General features: G+C 38.6%; 1 protein-coding gene across 2 annotated transcripts in view; it reads left to right on the top strand.

Annotated features, from left to right (window-relative positions):
* The window catches only part of DCBLD2 (discoidin, CUB and LCCL domain containing 2), a 65512-nt gene that overhangs the window by 23916 nt on the left and 19422 nt on the right, over positions 1-22174 (top strand). Inside the window, exons 1-9 of one of the 2 annotated variants that reach the window (XM_073307573.2) lie at positions 42-778; positions 949-963; positions 6930-7067; positions 8484-8535; positions 10662-10734; positions 11783-11916; positions 14793-14833; positions 17112-17327; positions 20392-20516. In XM_073307573.2, the coding sequence (XP_073163674.1) occupies positions 6956-7067; positions 8484-8535; positions 10662-10734; positions 11783-11916; positions 14793-14833; positions 17112-17327; positions 20392-20516 (753 nt within the window). In that variant the 5' untranslated portion in view covers positions 42-778; positions 949-963; positions 6930-6955. Of the gene's footprint in view, positions 1-41; positions 779-948; positions 964-6929; positions 7068-8483; positions 8536-10661; positions 10735-11782; positions 11917-14792; positions 14834-17111; positions 17328-20391; positions 20517-22174 lie in introns of those variants that run through there. The other variant, XM_073307570.2, reaches the window with a different exon arrangement.

Here is a 22174-nt window from a genome sequence, read left to right as displayed (position 1 = left end):
GTAGAACTTGAAAAATATTCATTCCTTACTATTTGTTTGCTTTCAGAAATACTTAGTAAACTGTACTGACCATGAACTAACGTGTATTTAATGGTATACACACAGTAACTCTTCCCAAAATGCCAGAGGATTGTTACAATTACATTGAGTTCTAAGCGGGCTGGGACCTTGTCTATCTGTGTGTATGTGTACAGTGCCTAGTACAGTGAAGGCCTTTGGGTGCTATAGTAACACATGTAATAAATGATTAAAAGGAATGAGATGTGTACTGTATACGAGGGTCTCAAATAGGGGGAAGGAATGAATTTAGTGTAATACAGCTATATTTTCTCCTGTTTCCAGAGCAAGAAAATCATGCAAAATTTTTCTTACTTTGATGGCATCTGCTCTTCACAATATTAGAAGAAAATTGATTAGCATGCAGTCAATTTGCTAACGATAGCACTCTCCTAAAAGTACTGTTATGGAAGAGTTAACTTGTAGCTGTTCTGTATGTTTTTTTGTTAGAAGGAAAGGGAGGGTAGAAATAAAAATCTAACAGTATGAAATTTAAGAAGAATAACCCAAAGAAAAGGAGTCTCCAGATTTTCTGTGCAGATGCATTTTGGCTGTTTTACACTTTCTTCTGCAGATATTTCTTTCGGCAATGGTGTGTTTTTGTATAATCCAAGAATATTGAAGTGGCTGAACCAAATCTTGCTGTAAAGGCACTTGTGGAATGCTGGCTTTTTTCAAGCTGACTTGTCTTACTGTTACCTAGATGACTGTGTGAAAATAAGTACGTATGTGCTCTGAGCCCTTGAGCCAGACTCAGTCTAAAATAACAAAGCACTGAGGTCCTTAAATGGCAAGGAACGTCCAGTTGTGATCAGTCTGTTACTCACTTTTACAAGTGAGTTAACTGACTTAAGTAAATATTCTAGTTCATTTGTTTCTTTTGTCTTTCAGCTGTATCCAGCTGGTGTGAGTATAATACGTTGAGCAGTATGTGTCTTTTTCTGCTACTAGCAGATTAATTTATGGAACTAATAAGGATGCTAAAAATTGCAGCCATAGCTAACACAATTTCTTGAATTTACATATTTGAAACAACAGACAGTGGAGATATTAGACAAGTGACTCCCATTTTGATCCTATCTCTTGATGTTGTCTCTAGGCACTTATCTCAGGCAAAAAAAAATCTAAAGTTAAGGTGGAAGGAATCTCAGTTCTGCCAAAAATCTCATAGGAGACTGTTAAAGATTTTTCCTCTTTCCCACTAGTCCCTAAAAAATAGCCAGGAAATTCCAGGTTAAATTTCAGCTTTGGATTTTGGGTTTCATTTATTTATTGCACAGTTAAGATCAGTCAAAGATCTTAACTCTGAAGTGTCATCTGAGAACAACCCTAAATTCTGAGGCAATCTTGTGCATCCATGTGTGTGTATTGAATACCCTTACCTCTTAATAACTTTTTTGGGGTCATGAAAGAGATGAAGATGGATAAAGTTGTTGTAAGGAACTATGGAATCAGAGTTATGGTTGTGACCCTGAATGTATTTTGTATACTTTCAAATGGGTTTTTTTGTTTGTTTTTATTTTTTGGTAAATTGAATAATTCATTTGGAATTTCCAGGCTTTAAATGTTTGTGGGTTTTTGGAAAACTACAAAATTCTCAAGTGTTGTTTGGCTGAAGAGTTAGTTTTTCAAACTTAACTTTCAGTTAATGAACTGTTTGCCAGGGAATTTTCTTATATTTAAAAAGAAATAGCATTATTCAGTGAAAGGAGTCCCTGCACAATTTGGAAGCCCAAGAGGGACTTGGTGAACCTTACAAGCATTTCATTCTTCCTAGACCTCTCATCTTCATGTGGCTTGATATCGCCTATTTCCATTTAACCTCCTATACCTTTCCTTTTTTCACCCCTTCAAGCCTGGGTTGCTTCCAGCAATCTACATCTGGGCCATTCACATTTTGCATATTTTATGCATATTTAAAAAGATGGACACGTATATAATATATAGTTTTAAGTATGTTTATGTTTAATGTAGTCTCATAACACTCAATATCTATGTAACTTATTTGAACTGTCCAAGAAAGTCTATGAGAAGCACTTATACTTGTTAGAGATTCTGAGAGAAATGAAGTTTTAAATCCCTTTCAGTTGCATCACATGAAGGCAGACAACTAAGTATTGACAAATTTTATAAGTGTATGTATAGAAATGCTAGAAGTCTAAATACTAAGATGGGTGAACTTGAGTGGCTGGTGTTAAATCGGGATATTGATATAATAGGCATAACAGAAACTTGGTGGAACGATGATAGTCAATGGGACACGATAATACCAGGGTACAAAATATATAAGAATGACAGAGTAAGTTGCGCTGGTAGGATTGTGCACAATATGTGAAAGAAAGCATAAAGTCAAATATAGTAAAAATTTTAAATGAATCAGACCGTACATAGAATCTCTCTGGACAGAAACTCCATGTTTGGGTAATAAGACTATAGCAGTAAGAATATACTCTTGACCAGAATGGTGCCGGTGATCATAAAATGCTCAGGGATATTAGAGGAGCTACAAAAACAGAAAACTCAATAATAATGGGGGAATTTCAACCATCCTATATTGACTGGATACATATCACTTCAGGACAGGATGTAGAAATAAAATTTCTAGACACTATTAATGACTGCTTCTTGGAGCAGCTAATCCTGGAACCCAGAAGGGGAGAGGCAATTCTTAAGTTTCTATATGGTCAGAAACGTGATGAGCCAAAATGTAATCAGAGGGAAAAGTGAATCAGAGGGAAACTTTAAAAACCATGTATCTCAGAAAACTCTTCCTTTGTCTTGCTCCAAAATATCCAAAAATATTCTATCCCATAATGAGATACGGAATGTGAAATTTCAGGTGTGTTGATTATTTTTGATGGACGTAGGGGTGGGTGGGTGGGAAAGTCTGAAAATCATGCTTATCATGGGAAGTTAGCTTTGTTAGCACTTCTTCATAATAGTGTTCAATCCAGTATTTGAGTGCTGTATACCACTAAATGAAAATAAATGTTCTACAAATACATCTACCTGCAAATTAGGCCCATGTGAGTTCCAAGTGCATTCTTATCCTGTAATTATTACAAGGTACACAATACTGTTTATTGTGATCAACTGTTAGTTAATGGAAAGATCCAAAGTATAAATCTACTGTCGTGCATCGATTAACAGGGTAAAATTACAGCTGGTCAGCGAATACTGGGGGCTTGCATTACCTGGAAGAAAGTTATTTTTTACAAAAGTCTTGAAAAAAAGTCTACAAACTCAAACCACAGTGGAAATTCCAGTCAGAAATTACATATCTCTACTAGAATTTGTGGATCTGTGATAATTTTGCAGAACAACATCTTCTTGCGTCTAAAGATCTCCACAAAAATTGTGACATACCTTAAATACCTGATGGAGAGAATCCTCCCTGAGGAAGAAATCCCCCAGATAAAAAATATGGCTTATTACAGAAATAATGAAGGTAGACTTTGATTTAGCAGCAAAATGTATTTCCCAAAAGAAATGTTGTTTTTTGTTGTTGTTTTAAAGCAGATTTTAACTGTTGTTGCTTAGAACGAAACACCCGCGCTCCCCAAACGTATCTTTTGACTAATAATGGCTAACTGCTTCCCAGATTTTTACTTCTGGGGGAATTCTGTGCCACTGCGCATGCACAGAATTCATGTCCACCACAGAATTTTTTGCTTCCCTGCAGAAAATAACAGGGAAGCAAAGGAATCCTCAAGAGGGGGTCACATGCTGGTGTAGTTTCTGGCACATGGAGCAGCTGTGGGGGCAAGACTGGGGGTGCCCAGGGGTGTAGTTTGTGGGGGGCATAGCCCATCCAAACGTGGTGCTTGGGTGGGGCATGCAAGATCACGTGCCACTGCCTCGCCCCCATTTCTGTAAGCATAAAGTTGCCTGGGTAAAGGAGGGTTTCGCAACAGCTAGCCGACTCTGCAGCTGGACACCACTTCCTTGGTCCTAGTGCTGGTTGTACTTCCCTTCTGTGTGCTGGGAGCCATCCTGTTTTCTGTACAATGGTGAGTGCCTGTGGTGGGGTAGAGCAGGGTGGGTAGAGGAAATAGGGGAATGGGAGTGGGGTGGTAGGGTGGGGGGAAGAGGAAGTGGGGAAGGAAGGGGGATGGTATAGTGTAGGGGGATGTGGGAGTGAGGGAAGAGATGAGGAAGTGGGGAGGGGAAGGGGGATGGGATAGGGCACTGTGTGGGGGGAACCTAGCATGCGGCATCCCCTTGGCAGCAGCTGGGGCTCCCCCGTTAAGCAGGCCCATCGAACCCCTACCCCAACAAACCCCACCACCCCTGCACATGGACCACCCTGATGAGCCTCCCACCCCACTGAGCCCCAACTAGCTGCATCCGGACCTCACCCTATCGAGCCCCACTCCCCCAGCATCCAGACCCCCCTGTTAAGCTCCCCACACCCAGACCTCTGCTGCTGAGCCCCAACCACATTCACCTGGATCCCCCCGAAGAGTCCCATTGTCCTTGCACCCAGACCCCCCAATGAGTCCCTGTGCATCCAGATCCCCCACTGAGCTGCCTGCACCCCAATTGTCCCACATAGAAATCTCTCACCCCACACCTGGATCCCCACCCCCCACTAAGCCCCTCCATACTTGGATCCTGCTTCACTGAGCCTGTCTACCCATATCTTGTGCACCTGGTGCAGAGGGGCAGGGCCCTGGGGTGTTTCTGGGACAGGCCCAGCCCTTGCGCTGTGTCAGGATCAGGTGCAGCCTCACCGCCAAGTCCCTGTCCGGGAGTGTGGGGAGGCTGCAGGGTGATCTCCCACCTCCGTGCAGCCAGTGGATGTGCTCCCCACAGCCATGCTGGAGCCTCCACATTTATTTATTGATAAATAAAATTTGAATAATTTTGCAACATTTTAAAATATTGTGTGCAGATTTTTTTTTTTTCCTCAGAATTGTTAGGTGCAGAATTCCGGTAGGAGTAGATTTTGGAGTTGTAATGTAAAGTGTATATTAAGCCAAAATACAGAGGGGGCATTATGTGGGCATTAATGGTCAATTAGGAAAAGCTGATGTCCCACAGTGACCATCTCAGGTTATCAGCTCATTCCAACTATTAATTAGTACCCAGAAATGGATTAGGTGACCGTTTGCTATTAAATATAAAAACATGTTTAAAAGAAGCTTTCTTCTGGACTTCTTCTAACTTCAGGACTCTATTCATTTAACACCACTGGTATGATGTAATGTGAGTGGCACGTTGTATCCTTGGTGTCTGCTTTATGTCCGTTTAAATGAAAAATGTTGGAAGATCATATCTGACTGCTTCAGATACTGTTCAAGATGATTTTAGTGAACATTAAATGGATTAAACACTGGATAACTTGTCATCTCAAAATGTAATATTTCATGGATTCATCATCAAGGAGTGGGGGAAGAGTTTCCAGTGGAGTCCTAAAGAGATTAGTTCTCAGCCCAGTTCTGTTTAATATTAGTATAAATAAACATATGTATAATCATTTCTGATAAAGTTTGCAGATGGAATCATGCAAGCACATGTATTTTTCACCCTACCTAGTAGGCTTAGCCCTTGAGCTAGTAGGTACTGGGGAAATTTTTCTAGCTTCATGGTTGGTCTTGCAGTATACATAGTCAGGAGAATTCAGTTTTTATTTTTTTTTATAATTTTGCTAGATAATATCTATTCATTTTTAAGCATTTTTTATTTTTATCTATTTAAATTTTCACACTTATGGGAAATTATGGGGGGAGGAGGTTGTCAGACAGTAATTATTTAATGAACATAGATGTTTAGATTCAAAAAGTTAAAGCTTTATAACTGTTGAAACACAAATTGTCAACATCATGTGTCAAAATATACAAAGTAAACATCCTTAAATCAAGCTCTAATAAGTTCTTACGCATCATTTGTCTGTCTTTGCCTATCTGTAAATGTTGATTATTGATGGAAATATTTTTTCATTGCTTTGTGTATGTATGGTAATTTGACTTTTACTGACATTTTACTAATAAAAATCTAATCCTTCCAAGCCTAGGGTATACAGAGTTCACCAGGAGTCTGTGTCCATGGTAAACGTCGGGCTTTGCTGCGAACAAATGCTTTCCCAGGGCTAAAACCAGACAATATTTAAACCTGTTGTGTTCTCTACAGGTCTTAGTAGTATAGGAACCTGTTGTTGTAGTCTTGCTGATACTGGGACTTAGTTCTCATGCAATTTGTCATATTGTTGTTCTTTCCTATTTAACAATGGTAAAAGATTTAGAAAATGTGAACTGAAGAAAGGTTAAAAAAACCCGGATATGTTTAGTCATGAGAAGAAAGACTGAGGGGGATATGATAGTTCTTCAAATGTGTGAAGGGCTGTTATAAAGAAGATGGTGATTGGTTGTTCTCCATGTCCACTGAAGGTAGACAAGAAGTAATGGGCTTAATCTGCAGCAAGCGAGATGTAGGTTAGATATTAGGAAAAACTTTCTAATTACAAGGATAGTTAAGTCCTGGAATGTGTTACCAAGGGGAGTTGTAGAATACCCGTCACTGAAGGTTTTTAAGAACAGGATGGACAAACATCTGTCAGATGGTCTAGGTTTACTTGGTCCTTCCTTAGTGCAGGGGGCTGGATGATCTCTTGAGGTCCCTTCCAGCCCTACATTTCTAGGGTTCTCTAATAGTCCTATTTAACTGTTATGCTCTTTAAGCTCATGTTCATAGGTATCCGTGATTGAATCAACAGTTGAAATGCATATGATGTCTGTACTCTCCATCTCAAATACTGAGTATGTTCTTCACTTACAATCAGTTCACTTTAGCTTCAGTGTAATTAGAAAACTTAATGTGAGCTTACACTGAACATAAACAAGTTTTTTTAATGATTTTTTTTTTCTTCATAGGAAAATACTGTGGTCTGGGCTTTCAGATGGACAGTTTAATTGAGTCAAAAAGTAATGAAGTCACAGTACAGTTCATGAGTGGGACACACCTTTCTGGGCGTGGATTTCTTGCCTCATATTCAACCACTGATAAATCAGGTATTTGTCAGATTTAGTTAGTTACTCTGTGTAGTGATTAAAATTAGAGCTGTATAATGAGTACAAACTTTTTTTTCTGTGTTTTCAACATGAGCAGTAGATATCTAAAAATACACACTCTTTTAGATGTAGTCTTAACACTTCTCAACTGTCCTACCCCCTGGATACACTAAGTTACTGTTCAGAGTGGGTTAAGGAATGAAACAGCTGCTTTAGATAAAAGATTAAATACATTTGTTTGGAGTATAACAACCAAGATGCTGGATGAAGGGTCCTGAAAGATTTTTAGTGTAGATCACCTCTTTATAGAGTGGCAGTACCATGGAATTCTGATCCCATTCCCAGTCTCCTATAATCCCTGTGGTAACTGTTGCATTTTTCTACCTTTCTGTTTTCACACACATCTATCAGTTCCAATCTTTCTGTCTGATCTGCTCCTTGTTACCTTGTCCCTGCATGTTATCCTATTTCCTTGCTTCCTCCAAGTGTTCTTATGGCTGGGGATCAGCTGGTGGCTTCTTGTCTGGTTTTTTGCAAACAGCTTCTTTGTTCCTCTTTCATGCTCTTGTGGTGCTGTGGCCTGCAATGGAGGCTGCTATATGTGTTCTTCCTCTTCCTTTACACTTGCTTCTACTGGTGTTCAGCCTAGACACCAATAGAAGTGGATGTAGAACTACACATGATCCTCCAGTTCTCTGTGGACCACCAGCAAGGTTCTGCAGGCAACAGTTTGAGAACCTCATTGTTAGAGTTAATACTACAAAAAAGTGGAGGAGGTCTTCCTTTCGTTCTCAATTTTTATTATATTTGTTTTCTAATTTGACTTGCATAAATTTGTGTATTTAAACTTGACAGCTCAGATTGACATAGTGGATAAACGTATCAAATTTTAGTTGTCACTCTTCGATAATGTGGGAAAGGCCCTCCTGTGTTCTGTATTTCATCCTGCTCCACTTGTGCAAGACTGTCATATGTTAACACCCAGAACCCAAAACTAATTTTATCCTCTCTATTCAGTTTCCTCTTGTAAACAGAGTATAAGAATTTCTGACTTTTTAAAACATAATACAGTGCACTTACAAGCATTCTGTGAAGCATTCCCAGGAATAATTAAAATTAAACTATGCAAAATAAATGAACAAGATCAATTTTGTAATGTTTACATGCTAAATTCTCAGTGGATTTTACCAGTCATTAGTACAAATTATCAAGGTTCTACTGTAACAGAAAAGATTCACAATTAGTATGTTGTTTAACAAATACATTGTTTTTCATTCAAAGACTTTTCTGATTGAACCACACACAACTGATGAGTCTGAGAGATTCAATTAGATGGGCTTCATGTACTTTTAAAAAAGTTGGCTAAAATTGGTTGTCTCTGTCTCATTCTTGACTTAATATTTTTTTTCTTTCCAGACCTAATAACCTGTTTAGACAATGCAAGTCACTTTTCTGAACCAGAATTCAAGTAAGACTGCTCTGCTTGTTTTTTCACCCTTCACTATGGTTATTTTACTGTGATTTTATTCATGCTGTTACACACATCATTTGCACTTTGTTTCAAACAGAGTCCTTTGGATGGTGAAATTTAAATGATTAAATGATAAAATCATAAGTTTTGACCTTATAGTTTCCAAAAATGAAGATAATCATTTTAGTATGCAGTAGAACCTCGCTAATTTGCACTAAATGAACACACAGAAAAACCAGCAGTGTCCCCGCTTTCCAGCCAAAAATTAATAGTGCTAATGAGGGCTCATGTTACTAAAAATTCATTGCTTTTACAAAATAGATTACAAAATGTGCAGTAGATAAAGAGAAATATTACCTTTAGTACTCATGTCACCCCTAGGGGATGGTACTTCTCTGAAACTGTTTACAGTCCCAATGACCACCATAATCACTTCCCCACACACACTGTTTTTTTTAGTTCCTGGAGGAACTGTGGTATCTCTCCCTCCTGGAATAGAATACAGTCCCTAAAGATACTGTGTGTGGTTGCGATATCTGTCACAACTTATATCTAACATACTTTTGTCACATGATAAAAGCATATTTTGTGATGCATTAGCCCTTGCTTTTCTATTATTTATTCACTTACTAATTTGTAAAATTAATTTGTCATTGGCCTCACAGTTAGTGTGAATGAATGAAGTTCTGCTGGGACGTAATAGGCATTTGTGTTCTTTCAGGTAAATGGTAGACAAGGCTAGTCATCAGGAGACCTGTTTTTCCCAAATAAGTGAATCATTTAAAGCTACAAAGTATTGTAAAGCCAAAACATTAATTTGGGCTACAATAGTTACATTTTGCCTATAAACTCATGGCACCACCACTCTTTCAATATTTGACCTTTGCAATCCTTTCTTCGCAATCTCTGCATATTCTACATTAAGGCTCCAAATCAACAGTTTGCCCCTATTCAGCAAAGTGCTTAAACACTTGCTCAGATCCCATTGACTTTACTGGGACTTGAGCACATGCTTAAGTACTTTGCTGAATAGTGTATTCCAACTTTTTTCCTCAGGTGTTTGTTTTTTCTTATTTTGTGGTAGAAAGTGGCACTAGAAGGTGAACGTGTGCTTTCATCAGCAATACAGCTATCTTGCCTCCTGCTTTCTATGCTCTAAAAGCATTAGCCTGAAGCCAACCAGTTTCGTATGATTATATTCTGTACCGTACACTTTTCAGAGTTAACATTTTTTTAAACACCGTTTAAAAGGTTATAAAATAAAAAAAAATCACTAATGCTAGAATTCTGGATTCTGATTTGAAAACTTCAGAATTTACAGATGTTATGTAGTGTTGATACCAGACATAGGGATATAGACTTATTAAAAATGTAGTTAAAGCACATACTTTCATGACATTCCTGTCAAATGCCTGGTTTTTACTGTTCTAAATCTTTTCCTGAATATATATTTCTGATTTATATGCAGTGTTGTTGTAGCCATGTTAGTCCCAGGCTATTAGAGACACAAGGTGGTTGAGGTACTATCTTTTATTGGACCAACTTCTGTTGGTGAGAGAGACAAGCTTTCGAGGTTATACAGAGCTCCACTTCAGGTCTGGGAAACATGCTGAGTGTCACAGCTTAAATACAAGGTAGGACAGATTGCTTAGCATAAGTAGTTAACATTTTTCAAGGGGCCATTTTTAACAGGCCACTTCACCTTGAATGGCCCCTTGAAATATGTTCTCTGCTTATGCTAAACAATCTGTTCCACCTTGTATTTAGCTGTGATGCTCTATTTAGCTGTGATGCTCTGAGTACATTTCCCAGACCTGAAGAAGAGCTTTGTGTAAACGCAAAACCTTGTCTCTCTCACCAACAGAAGTTGGTCCAATAAACAATATTACCTCATCCACCTTGTCTCTCTCTTTCTGACTTGACAGCTGTCTCAAATTATGACATACTGATAGGTGGCAGCTTTAGACAGCATTATAATACAGTATTATAGTCCTACCAAACGGTAAATTGTCTGTCTGTCTGGTTTAAGCTGCAAAACTATAAATTACAATGTGCTGCTTGCTCTTTTTAAAGTGAAGTGCAATGGCATGCATATATTGACTTCATATCTCCTTTTCTTCCAGTAAGTATTGTCCAGCTGGATGTGTGATTCCTTTTGCTGATATTTCTGGCACTATTCCTCATGGATATAGCGATGTAAGTAAATTTAGACAGTACAGTATATTCATTTTAAGTTTGATTAAATTCTGCACTTTTTGATAAAAATCTGCTACATATGTTTGTTTTCTGTCAGCTCTATTTCCTTGGCTCTGGGAGTAGATACTTCCTATTGTGACATGCTACTGATTTTGCTCAGCTGCTTAATGGCTGGAGCTCCGGACGTTGCTGTCTCCAAGAAGTGGTTAAGCACTCCATAGTCTTACGTTTTGATATCCGCTGAGAAATGTGGATCACTAGAATAATCTTCGGTACTTCCCATTTTATTTCTGTTGGCTGGCTGTCTCAAGCCTATAACATTCATGTTCCTAGAGAGGAATCTAACTTCTTATTGGCATCCTCTGATTTCATGACACTAATGGATCTCAATAAACAGCAGTCATATTTTAGCTCTTCCTCACAGAATGGAGATTGATCATGTGCACTACATTATACTCTGGCAACAAAAATAGCTGATTATTTAGTGTTTCCTCTTGTAATGTGTATAAAAGCATCTAAGTTGTGTGTGTTTAAGTGCTAAAAAGTGTATTCTCTGACAACAGACAGCACAGATGAGATAACATGATGAGTGGTGCTCTGTCAACAAATAAGTATGTAGCGTCTCAGAATTGAATAGTGAGCAACTATACCCTTCCTGCACTTTCTGTTAAGAGAAACGGGTTACAGTAACCAGTTTTTTCCCACCTGTCTTTTAGAATATGTAGATATGTATATTCTCCTTACCTAGTCTAACCTAAAAGATTCTCAGGAAAATAATCTTAAACTGAAAATCACTTGCATCACCCAGTATGTAAGTTTCAGCTAAAGACCTTATTTAAGCATAATGTTTGTATTCTGTACACTTCCATTACACTTCTTTTTTAGAAAACAGAAAAATGCAAAGTTGTACATTTCATGTCTTATAAATTCAAAAATGAATGGTGCCTGTGGGGAGACAATTAAATAATAACAGGTTCTTTATGGCATAAACATTCTGAAACAGTTCGGGGGAAAAAAATATGAACATTATTTTCTATTTTCTTCAAAGTCCTCGTCACTTTGCATGGCTGGTGTGCATGCAGGAGTGGTGTCCAATATTCTGGGTGGCCAAATCAATGTTGTAATCAGCAAAGGCATTCCATATTATGAAAGCTCTTTGGCTAACAATGTCACCTCAAAAGTGTAAGTATATTTGCTCTGTTGTTTTCATATATTTAATGCTAACCTCTTGGTAATAGGAGATGTAAATCAATCTGTGATCATCAGTTGTATCAATGGAAAACTGTAAACCAGTGGAGTTACCCATCTATAGCAATGGTAGATTCTGTTCTAAGTAGGTTCTTATACTGTACTCATTTTTGTGGTGCATATGATTTCCTGTCCAAATTATTGTAATATCTAGGCCATAAGTGAAAATTAAGACTTCATTGCAAAACTAGGGAAACTACCTTCAAAAATATATGGCACAACCATAAACTCCTAATAGTTTTTCTTTTAAATAATAATTTGATTGAATATATGCTGTTCTTGGCTGCTACTTTGTAGTTTGTTGTCATTCATGTATATAATAAAACTATATAATTTTTGTAATTCTTAGTTCAGTTTTTCTACAGTGGGATAGTTTATTTTTTTTCATTTTCCATTTTAAAAAAATAGCCAGGGAAGGTTTTTTTAAAAAAATTCTTACCTATTTTAGTGTAAATCTTCAGTTTGAATCTCAACAGCTGATACTATAGCATGTCCTATTGCTGATTGAGACACTGAGGAAAGAGCAGGTGGCTGCTCTTAGTTTACTTGAAATCTGTTTTTCAAGGCTGACTGCTCAGACCAATCTGAAATCCATTGTGGTATGTCTTTGGACAAGTAGATCATTGTCTGTTTTGAGACCCCCATCTACATTTGGGAAATTTTCTGAAAATTTTCTGCCATTGCTAACCCGCTGTTCAGCCTCGTTGATGACCGCAATGTTGGGAGCCCTAATGTAGAAAGACTGCTGGCTGCTCCTGGCATTTTGAATACTGTATCATGTAAATTTCTTTAGAGCAACTCTAATTGGTAGGGTGTAAATGCCAGTGTCTGTTCTACACTAGGGCTCCCAACATCGCAAATACCAGTGGAGCTGAACCAGTGTTGGTCACAGTGGGAAATTTTTAGAAAAAAGTTAGTTTAGACAGGACCTAAATTCCCACAGTATTCTTGTCAGCAAGTTAAAGTAGTATGGGCTGGATGAATGCACTATAAGGTGGGTAGAAAGTTGGCTAGATTGTCGGGCTCAACGGGTAGTGATCAATGGCTCCATGTCTAGTTGGAAGCCAGTGTCAAGTGGAGTGCCCCAGGGGTCGGTCCTGGGGCCGGTTTTGTTCAATATCTTCATAAATGATCTGGAGGATGGTATGGATTGCACTCTCAGCAAACTTGCGGATGATACTAAACTGGGAGGAGTGGTAGATACGCTGGAGGGCAGGGATAGGATATAGCGGGACCTAGACAAATTGGAGGATTGGGCCAAAAGAAATCTGATGAGATTCAATAAGGATAAGTGCAGGGTCCTGCACTTAGGACGGAAGAACCCAATGCACAGCTACAGACTAGGGACCGAATGGCTAGGCAGCAGTTCTGCGGAAAAGGACCTAGGGGTGACAGTGGACGAGAAGCTGGATATGAGTCAGCAGTGTGCCCTTGTTGCCAAGAAGGCCAATGGCATTTTGGGATGTATAAGTAGGGGCATAGCGAGCAGATCGAGGGACGTGATTGTCCCCCTCTATTCGACATTGGTGAGGCCTCATCTGGAGTACTGTGTCCAGTTTTGGGCCCCACGCTACAAGAAGGATGTGGATAAATTGGAAAGAGTCCAGCGAAGGGCAACAAAAATGATTAGGGGTCTGGAACACATGACTTATGAGGAGAGGCTGAGGGAACTGGGATTGTTTAGTCTGCGGAAGAGAAGAATGAGGGGGGATTTGATAGCTGTTTTCAACTACCTGAGAGGTGGTTCCAGAGAGGATGGTTCTAGACTAGTCTCAGTGGTGGAAGAGGACAGGACAAGGAGTAATGGTCTCAAGTTGCAGTGGGGGAGGTTTAGGTTGGCTATTAGGAAAAACTTTTTCACTTGGAGGGTGGTGAAACACTGGAATGTGTTGCCTAGGGAGGTGGTGGAATCTCCTTCCTTAGAAGTTTTTAAGGTCAGGCTTGACAAACCCCTGGCTGGGATGATTTAATTGGGGACGGGTCCTGCTTTTGAGCAGGGGGTTGGACTAGATGACCTCCTGAGGTCCCTTCCAACCCTGATATTCTATGACCTGAATGAGCACTGAAATAGATTTTATTTTTTTTAATGGATTCATAGTCATGTTTTCTTCTGAAGCACCAACATACTGTGTTATGGAGTCTGAAGGACTTTGAGTATTAAAGGATTACATATTGTCAGAAGATCAAAAACTGAACTGGGCTGTTGGTATTTGTCTACATTTGAAGCATCAGTGCTGCAGTGCTCTTTGAAATATTAGAACTTGTAGAACTGAGCTTAGGTTCAGTTTGATCTATTAATGTTTCAAGTGTTGTTGTGCCTGGACATTTGGTACTTGGAAAAAGGATATTGCACAGTGCAAATTGAGAGTAATGTGGTGGTCCTCTTGATTTAGAGCTGCCTTCTGGTGTGACAAAATCCCAGTAAATGAGAGAGGGTTTGGGTGGAGGGAGTTGACCATTGTTTTCTTGTTCAGCTTCATCATTTAGATAGCCAAATCTTTTTAATTTGCTCTTCTTCTAGATATATCATTAGCTGCACTTTTATACTTTTATTTTACATTTGAAATGATTTAAACTAGGTGGTACTTTCTAGGCCAGGTTTTAGCCTGAAGCAAAGGTGCTCATACTGACAGTGCTGAAACCATTATCCATAGTGGTGGTAACAGGTGCTACTTCAATAGAAAAAATATTTGGGTGTGAATAGGTTCCTGGTGGGATGTAGTACTAGAGGAAAAATAAATTTGAGAACAATTTGTCTTAACTGTTTCAGTGACGGCCACAAAAAGAGCTTTCTTTTTGTTTTTTTGCAGAGGACTATTATCTGCAAGTCTCTTCACGTTTAAGACTAGTGGTAAGCATATCACTCTATGTACTGCATATTGATTTTTGGGACACTTTTTTTAAAAAATAGACCTGTTGTGCGTGCAACTGACTTTTTTTTTTATCGTGTTAATCAAATACAGTAGTACATTTTAGATTTTTGTGTTTTCACTGGATTATTGTGAGGATTGGTCGGAGTTTGAGGACTTGGAGTATACAAATAAATGCTGAGTATCGTTGGTATCGATACTTTTGTCTAATTTAGTGAGACCCTTTAATTTAATTCAGTTGCTCTGAGACATATTTTTACTTATTCCTAAATTAAACCTCGACATTTCCAGGTTTGAGACATTTAAAAATGTGTTCCCTCCAGCCTCCAAAGTTTAGCCAAGTTATAATTATTTGGCCCTTTAAATCTTTTCCCATATGCCAATATTCAAGAAGGTTTTTTTGCCCTGCTACAGAAAGAGATGTTCTTTTACCTTTTTTGTTGCTTTCTTAATATAGTTTTAAAATATAAGAATAAAATTATTGTAAGTGTATTCTGAAAAGTGGCAAGGTTAGTATTTGCTCAGTCATTCTATATTTGTAGCAGTTTTTTACATTCTATTTCTCTGTTCTGTTTTACTTCATCCTTAAAGTTGCCTCTTGCTGAGTGTAAACTGAGTTTTAAAAAATATAATTCTCAAGCCACTTAATTTGTATTCTATGTTCTTATCTTTCTGGTATTGAGATGCCCAGAACTGAATGTAACATGCCAATCCAGATTCTTTCTTGCCAGAGCCTTGCCAAGAAACTGTCACATCCTTGTTATGCCAATATGAATGCCTCTGCACATAAAGCCACAAATTTCATTGATCCTTTTTGTTGGTGCATTGCATTGAAAACTCTCATTCAGTTGCTGTGCAGTATAATTAGTCTTCTATCTTTCAGAGCATTACTTCTTTCCATGTTTTACCCTTCCGTCCAATATCTCTTCCAGCTTATTTTCTCCAAGATACATTAGCTGTTGTTTTCCAAACTGAATATAACTTTTCTGTAGGTCACTTTTTAATTATTTCTTTGTCCTTATTGATATTTGTAACACCTCCCAATTCAGTTTCCTCTGTAAATTTCATTGATGTACTATTTACCTCCTGATCTAACTCCATTAATTAAGTGATTAATGTCAGACTAATGTTGCTCAGCAACCCACTAGAGCAGTGGTTCTCAAACTCTTTTTTTCGCCGACCACTTGAAAATTGCTGAGGGTCTCGGTGGACCACGTAATGATCTTTCCAAATGTTGTTTGTACGGTTAGCTAACTATTGTAAAGTGCTTCGGATAAAAGCACTGTATAAAAAACAACTTCTTTTTTTGTTCTGCAAATAAAAGCACACAACTCATATTTTAATATCAGTAGTCTTACCTTTCTAATGTGATGGATGTGCCCTCTCTCCCCCACCGCAGCAGCCCCAGCGCTGGGGCTGAGAAGGAGGGGGGTCTCTCCCCAGCCACAGAGCTGGAGCTGGGAAGGAGGGCCGTCTCTCCCCAGCAGCCACAGCACTGGAGCTGGGGAATGTCGCCTCTTTCTCTGGCCACTGCAGCCCTGCACATCCCAAATTCCCCCGCAGCCCCTCTTCTCACCACACTGCCCCTCCCACCTACCCCTTGTTCCCCCCGAAGGCCAGCACCTCACCTTATATGTGCGTCTTCTCCAGGGTCCAAGCACCTAATTAGTGGAGCCATGCCTGCGCGGCTCCACTAATTAGGTAGGTGGCCTTTCATTCTCTCGTGTGTGGCTGCCCAGGCATGCACCTTAGAGGGAACTATCCGTGGACCACCTGAATGGAGCTCACAGACCACAGCTTGAGAACCTCTGCACTAGACAACTCTTCTGTAACTGAATATGTTGCTTTTTATCATTACCTTTTGTTTATAGTTTTCCAATTTGAATTTACTTTGTGAATTTTTAGACACTGAAGTAGATAGTTTGCCATGGTGCATCAGACTTGCAAAATATCAGACTTGCAAAAAACAATGAGGGGAGGGATAGCTCAGTGGTTTGAGCATTGGCCTGCTAAACCCATGGTTGTGAGTTCAATCCTTGAGGGGGCCATTTAGGGATCTGGGGCAAAAATTGGGGATTGGTCCTGCTTTGAGCAGGGGGTTGAACTTAGATGACCTCCTGAAGTCCCTTCCAGCCTTGACATTCTGTGATAATATTACACAATATAACTTTAATTTAATAAGGGAGAATTCAGAGCAAGAAAATTTGATTGTGTAACTTTTGATTTTGCATCTGAGTCCTCCTCTCTTATGTTGTTCAGGTTGCTATGGGACACTGGGAATGGAATCTGGAGTAATCCCTGATTCTCAGATTACTGCATCATCAAGTCTAGAATGGCCTGACGAAACAGGCCAGGCAAACATCTGGACTCCTGAAAGAGCCAGATTGAAAAGGCCTGGACCTCCTTGGGCTGCTTTTACCACTGATGGATATCAGTGGTTACAAATAGACCTGAATAAAGAAAAGAGGATAACAGGTAAGCAGATCTGAGATGGCTTTTAAAATTGTATTTGGAAAGGTAGGAGTAGAGTAGGTTAATAACTGATGCAGTTTGAATCTGGGGTTATAGATCAGCAGCTGGCATTTGACTAATCAGAGCAATGATATTTCCATGGTCTTGGCATACTCAATAAATTCTAGAATTACAGGTGGACAAGTTAGGCTCCACTCTAGGGGGTGGTTTGGCATAGGATCTTTCCTACAAGTTTTGTGGAACTGATTCCCACCTTATATTGGTTTTTCAGCCTTGTCCTGTTTCTGCTGATTGTCCTCTTGGATCCACAAGGCTTTTCTGGCTTTCTTATATCCATGTTAATTCTCTTTAATGTGGCAGTTCACATTCTTTGAAGAGGATCACCCAAAGAAGGAGTTCCAATTTTACATAATACTTACAAACTAATTTTTGACTGCTGACTTCAGTCTTTTAGTGGTATCCACATCTTAATCTTCCTTTTTTTGTTTGTGTAACAGGGTCTAAAATGATATCTGTTAGTCTGCATTCTTTTCCTAGTCCTGTTTTCTGATTAAGTAGTTAGATTTTATATCAAGTGACCTTCCTGTGATAAGGTTTTTCCTTGACACAATAACTACAAAAACTGCAGCGTTATACTTCTGCTTATAATCATTCTTAATTTGAAAAATGATGGATTCCAAGACTCATGCCTCATGTTGTTCTGATGTTTTCTTGTGTGCGTGTTGAAAGCCCTTTACTGGCCCTGTGCATTCCCATCTGTCTCCCATCTCATCATCTCTAACCATTTTCCTGTGCATAAAGTGATATCCTTCTAGTTCAAAACTCACGAGTTTCACCTTGCCATCTCCCATTAACCTGAACTCTAGCTGCTGTCACTCATGCCTCATTATATTAAAAGTATGTAAACAGAACCAAAAAAACCCAGGAAAATCACCAAACTGAATCAATGTCCTTTCTAGATGTTCTCCCAACAACTGTTTCCCTTTCCCTTTTCTCTTCATACCACATGGCCTGTTGTCACTTTCCCCTAATTGTTGTATTTAGATTAGAAAGCTGCCTTTTCTTTGGACAGACCTTGCAGTAAACATACACTTTTCATTTTAGTAGAGTGGGGTATGTGACCACAGAAGGAGAAAGTAACCATCTTTTATTCTTGCATGTTTTGTGCGTCTTACTAATGTCCGTGCATGTGCTCTTTCAACATTCACATGTCTCATTGAATTCATTGCTGTGTGCTTCAAAAATATTTAATTTTTTAAATATAGATGGCAGGAATGGCAAAGCTAATTTATTTTTAACCTGTTTTCTGGTGGTTTTTTTCCTGCTTTGTAATTTCCTCCATATTTTCACTAAGCTATTTGGGGTGTGATCCCACACAGCAGCTATGTGCAAACTTAACTTTTATGAATAGTCAGATGGACTACTCATATCATAAAGTTAAGCAAGTGCTTAGTGCTTTCCTGGATTGAAGCTTTGATGAGTGGGATGTGTGTGACAGTTGGTTCTAGATAACTATTAATTCAATAATACAATAAGTGTTTTTGCAGTGACACTGCATATTGAACAGCAGTGGAGTTTGGATCAGTCAGGTGGCAACTGTTGCATGAAGGGACCGATAACTATCAAACCATCTTACATTGAGATAACAATTAGTGTGTGCTGGGAAATGGAACCCCTGCCCCTCTTCGTGCCTTAATTCAGAGGTTTTTCATGACTTTGCCAATGTGATCACTGTGTCTCCCCCTGTATATATAATATAGCTGGCTTTTTTTTCTATTGCTGCTGTTCCATCTGTTCTTAGAATTTCCAGGGAGAAAAAGGATTAATTCATGTTGATTAAATCAGCCACCCATCTCTGAGAAGAGTTCTTCCCTAATTCTGTTCAGAAAGGCTGCTTGTGCCTTAGTATCTGTAGTAAATATTAATCTAGAGAGAGTAGTATCTGCTGTTTTCTCAATTCTGCCATGGACACGCTGCTTTCTATTTGTGGAAGTGGGTATGTTCCTCAGAAAGTAGAGGACAGGGTACCTCGGAGGTACACTATACTTGCTCTGTCCAGAACACAGAAGCTAAGAGCTTTAGGTCAAATCATGGCCATGTGCTTCAGTGGATGGCAGCATGTGTTTTGTGTGAAGTAGCAGAGAGTTGGAATACTGGCTTGTGGTGTCTGTCTTGGTCAGGGTCTGGGGATGTCCCTGGCATGTAAACCCAACTGTAGGGCGACCATTGCATGACAGGTTGCATTCACCTCTATTTCCTCTTCTGCATTAATTCTTCAAAGTTGTTTCACCTTTTCCTTATTGTGTGTGTTTGCAATCTGCCTCATGCCAAAAGTGAATTAGTTTAGGTGGGAATGGTTATGTTGTCTAACACCTATACTTCAAGAAGACAATCCTAAACCATCCCCTTTTAAGTGGTCAGTTCAGTCCCACCGCCCTCTCAGGAATTGTCTTTGTAATCCAGGCTAATAGTCTCACTGCCAGTGGCTGTACTGGTTCATGAACTTCCATACAACAAACTTCTGTTCTCTTCATTCCATCTTCTCTCTGGCTGTGATTCACAGTTTTGATCTCTACTTTTCCTTTAATTTCATGCCGGTATTAATACTTTCTATAAAAAACCTTTCTTAGACTATTATAATACTGTAAGTACCTGCCTAAGAAAGCTTGTGGTCTTTCAGTGCTGCTTATATATAGCCTGTGAATCCAAAACCAGGCTTTGATTTTGTCTTTGTAAATCCAGAACACAAGGCCAAATGCAGCAGCTTGATGCCCCATCAAAAAATGCAAAGAAAAAAAACGTTAAGGATGTTTTCAGAAAAGTAATTTCAAATAATTATAAGGAGACAGTCACCAGATGAGGAAGTTATAGATCCTGATGATTTCAGAGGAAAACCTTTAAAATATTAACTGACAGAGGCGAACCTATGTTTGATTCCTCTACCTAAAGTTGCCATATCCTGGGTATATGCTTCATGTTGTAAATCATTGCATGAAAACATTGACATAAACATTTTTCAAAGAGAGACATTTGGCATTTATGTAAATAGCAACCTTCATATTCACAGGCATTATAACTACTGGATCCACCATAGTAGAGTACTACTATTACATCTCTGCCTACCGAATTCTATACAGTGATGATGCACAGAAATGGACAGTATACAGAGAACCTGGTGTTGATCAGGATAAGGTAAAATTAGTAGAGATTTTCTAGATATAGTCACAGATGAGTGTTTAGATATTGTATATATGACCAGGCATAATGAGGAAAATTACCAAGTGATTTTTCTTCACAGCATGGTAAATTACAGTTTTGATCCTTGGCCCAAGAATAGCATATAAGCAAAATTAAATTTGAATTCATACAAATATCAACGTTCATGAGATGTGGAAAATATACAAATATCCAGTAAAGATCTGAATTACAGAAGTGATATAGGGAGCAAAGATCTCAATTGGAAAACTCCCATTATCACCTTTAGATTGACTTCCTATATTGTATTCCCTTCAGAATATCTAGACTTTTCCCCAAATAGATTTTTCTTCATCTTTAGTAACCTAGATCAGAGAGATTGTCTTTTCCCTGTGAACATAGCGTAGTATTGGGATTTCTCCTTTCTCTACGCTGTTCTGTTCATCTCCCCCCTATTTTCACAAAAATATTAGCACACACACTTTTTTTCCTCATGACATTTAACTAATTAAATTCCATAGTAAACATTTCATTTTTAAAAGTTCTCATTCAGAATGAGTTATTGTAATATGTCACTTCAAAATAAATCCATATTAAAAATGTAAGATTATTAAACACATGACATATATGGCACTAAAAAACTTTAAAGGTATCACTTGAATGGTGATAGGTAACAACAATTAGATAAGACTAATTCTCTCTCCTTAATTCTTCCCAGTGGTCTAAATTTGGATTCTGTTAAAATAATGGCAAAATTTCTGCTGACCACACTGGAACGAGTTTTTGGTTTATTTTGCTGCAAATTTTTAGGCACAGTATAGGTTACCTGACGGGTTTCAGTAGGTGTCTAGAATCCAATGAAGTGCCTTTTCTTGACCCTAAGGTGAATACGGGTTTTTTAAATGTTAAGTTACGTTAATTTGCCGTGCTCTTTTCCATACACGGCAAAATTATAAAGAATCCAACCATATGTGGGAAGTCTGATCATTTGACTGAATATGCCAATACTTTTCTTGGGGAAAAAAAAGATGCTCTCTCATGCAGCTGAACAACCAACAAACTGTCCCATTGCTACTCTGTTAAGCATACTCTTTAAAATTACACTAATAACTTTATTAAGATGTCACAAGTACTCTTCATTCTTTTTACTGATAGAGACTAACTTGGCTACCACTCTGAAACTAATAACTTTAACATCAGGCTTTAGGAGTATTTCATAATGAGATTGTCCTACTTTGTCTCTTTGTATTACTGGTGTTATACTTTTGAGTGGGATTGCTCTTTTTTTTTCTTTCCCAAAATGTTCATGTAATGAAATAATATTTCAAGAAATGTTAGAGGAGACGGTGGCCAAACTTTTTAAAACCAAAAGTTAGAAATATTCAATTGTTTTTTTCTCATATCCAGGCTTGCCGTTCCAACACTTGCTGCTTCAGGAGGTAGGACCAGACTTGTCAATCATCCGAAAGGAGCTTGGTTCACCCTTCTAGAAAATTTCCTGGTTCCCTCTGCCTCCTAACATAAGAACATAGCAAGCACTTAGAGGAATAACTCTGTAACCACACTAGAATTCTTTAGTTTCTCCTAGTTGGGAACATTTCTGTTCCAGTGTGCAGTATCTTGTGGTCTCCCCAACCCCCCTGGCTTCAAGCAGA

This window comes from Lepidochelys kempii, chromosome 1, assembly GCF_965140285.1.
Source record: "Lepidochelys kempii isolate rLepKem1 chromosome 1, rLepKem1.hap1, whole genome shotgun sequence".
Classification (NCBI taxonomy): domain Eukaryota; kingdom Metazoa; phylum Chordata; order Testudines; family Cheloniidae; genus Lepidochelys; species Lepidochelys kempii.
This window is presented reverse-complemented; position numbering and strand designations above follow the sequence as displayed.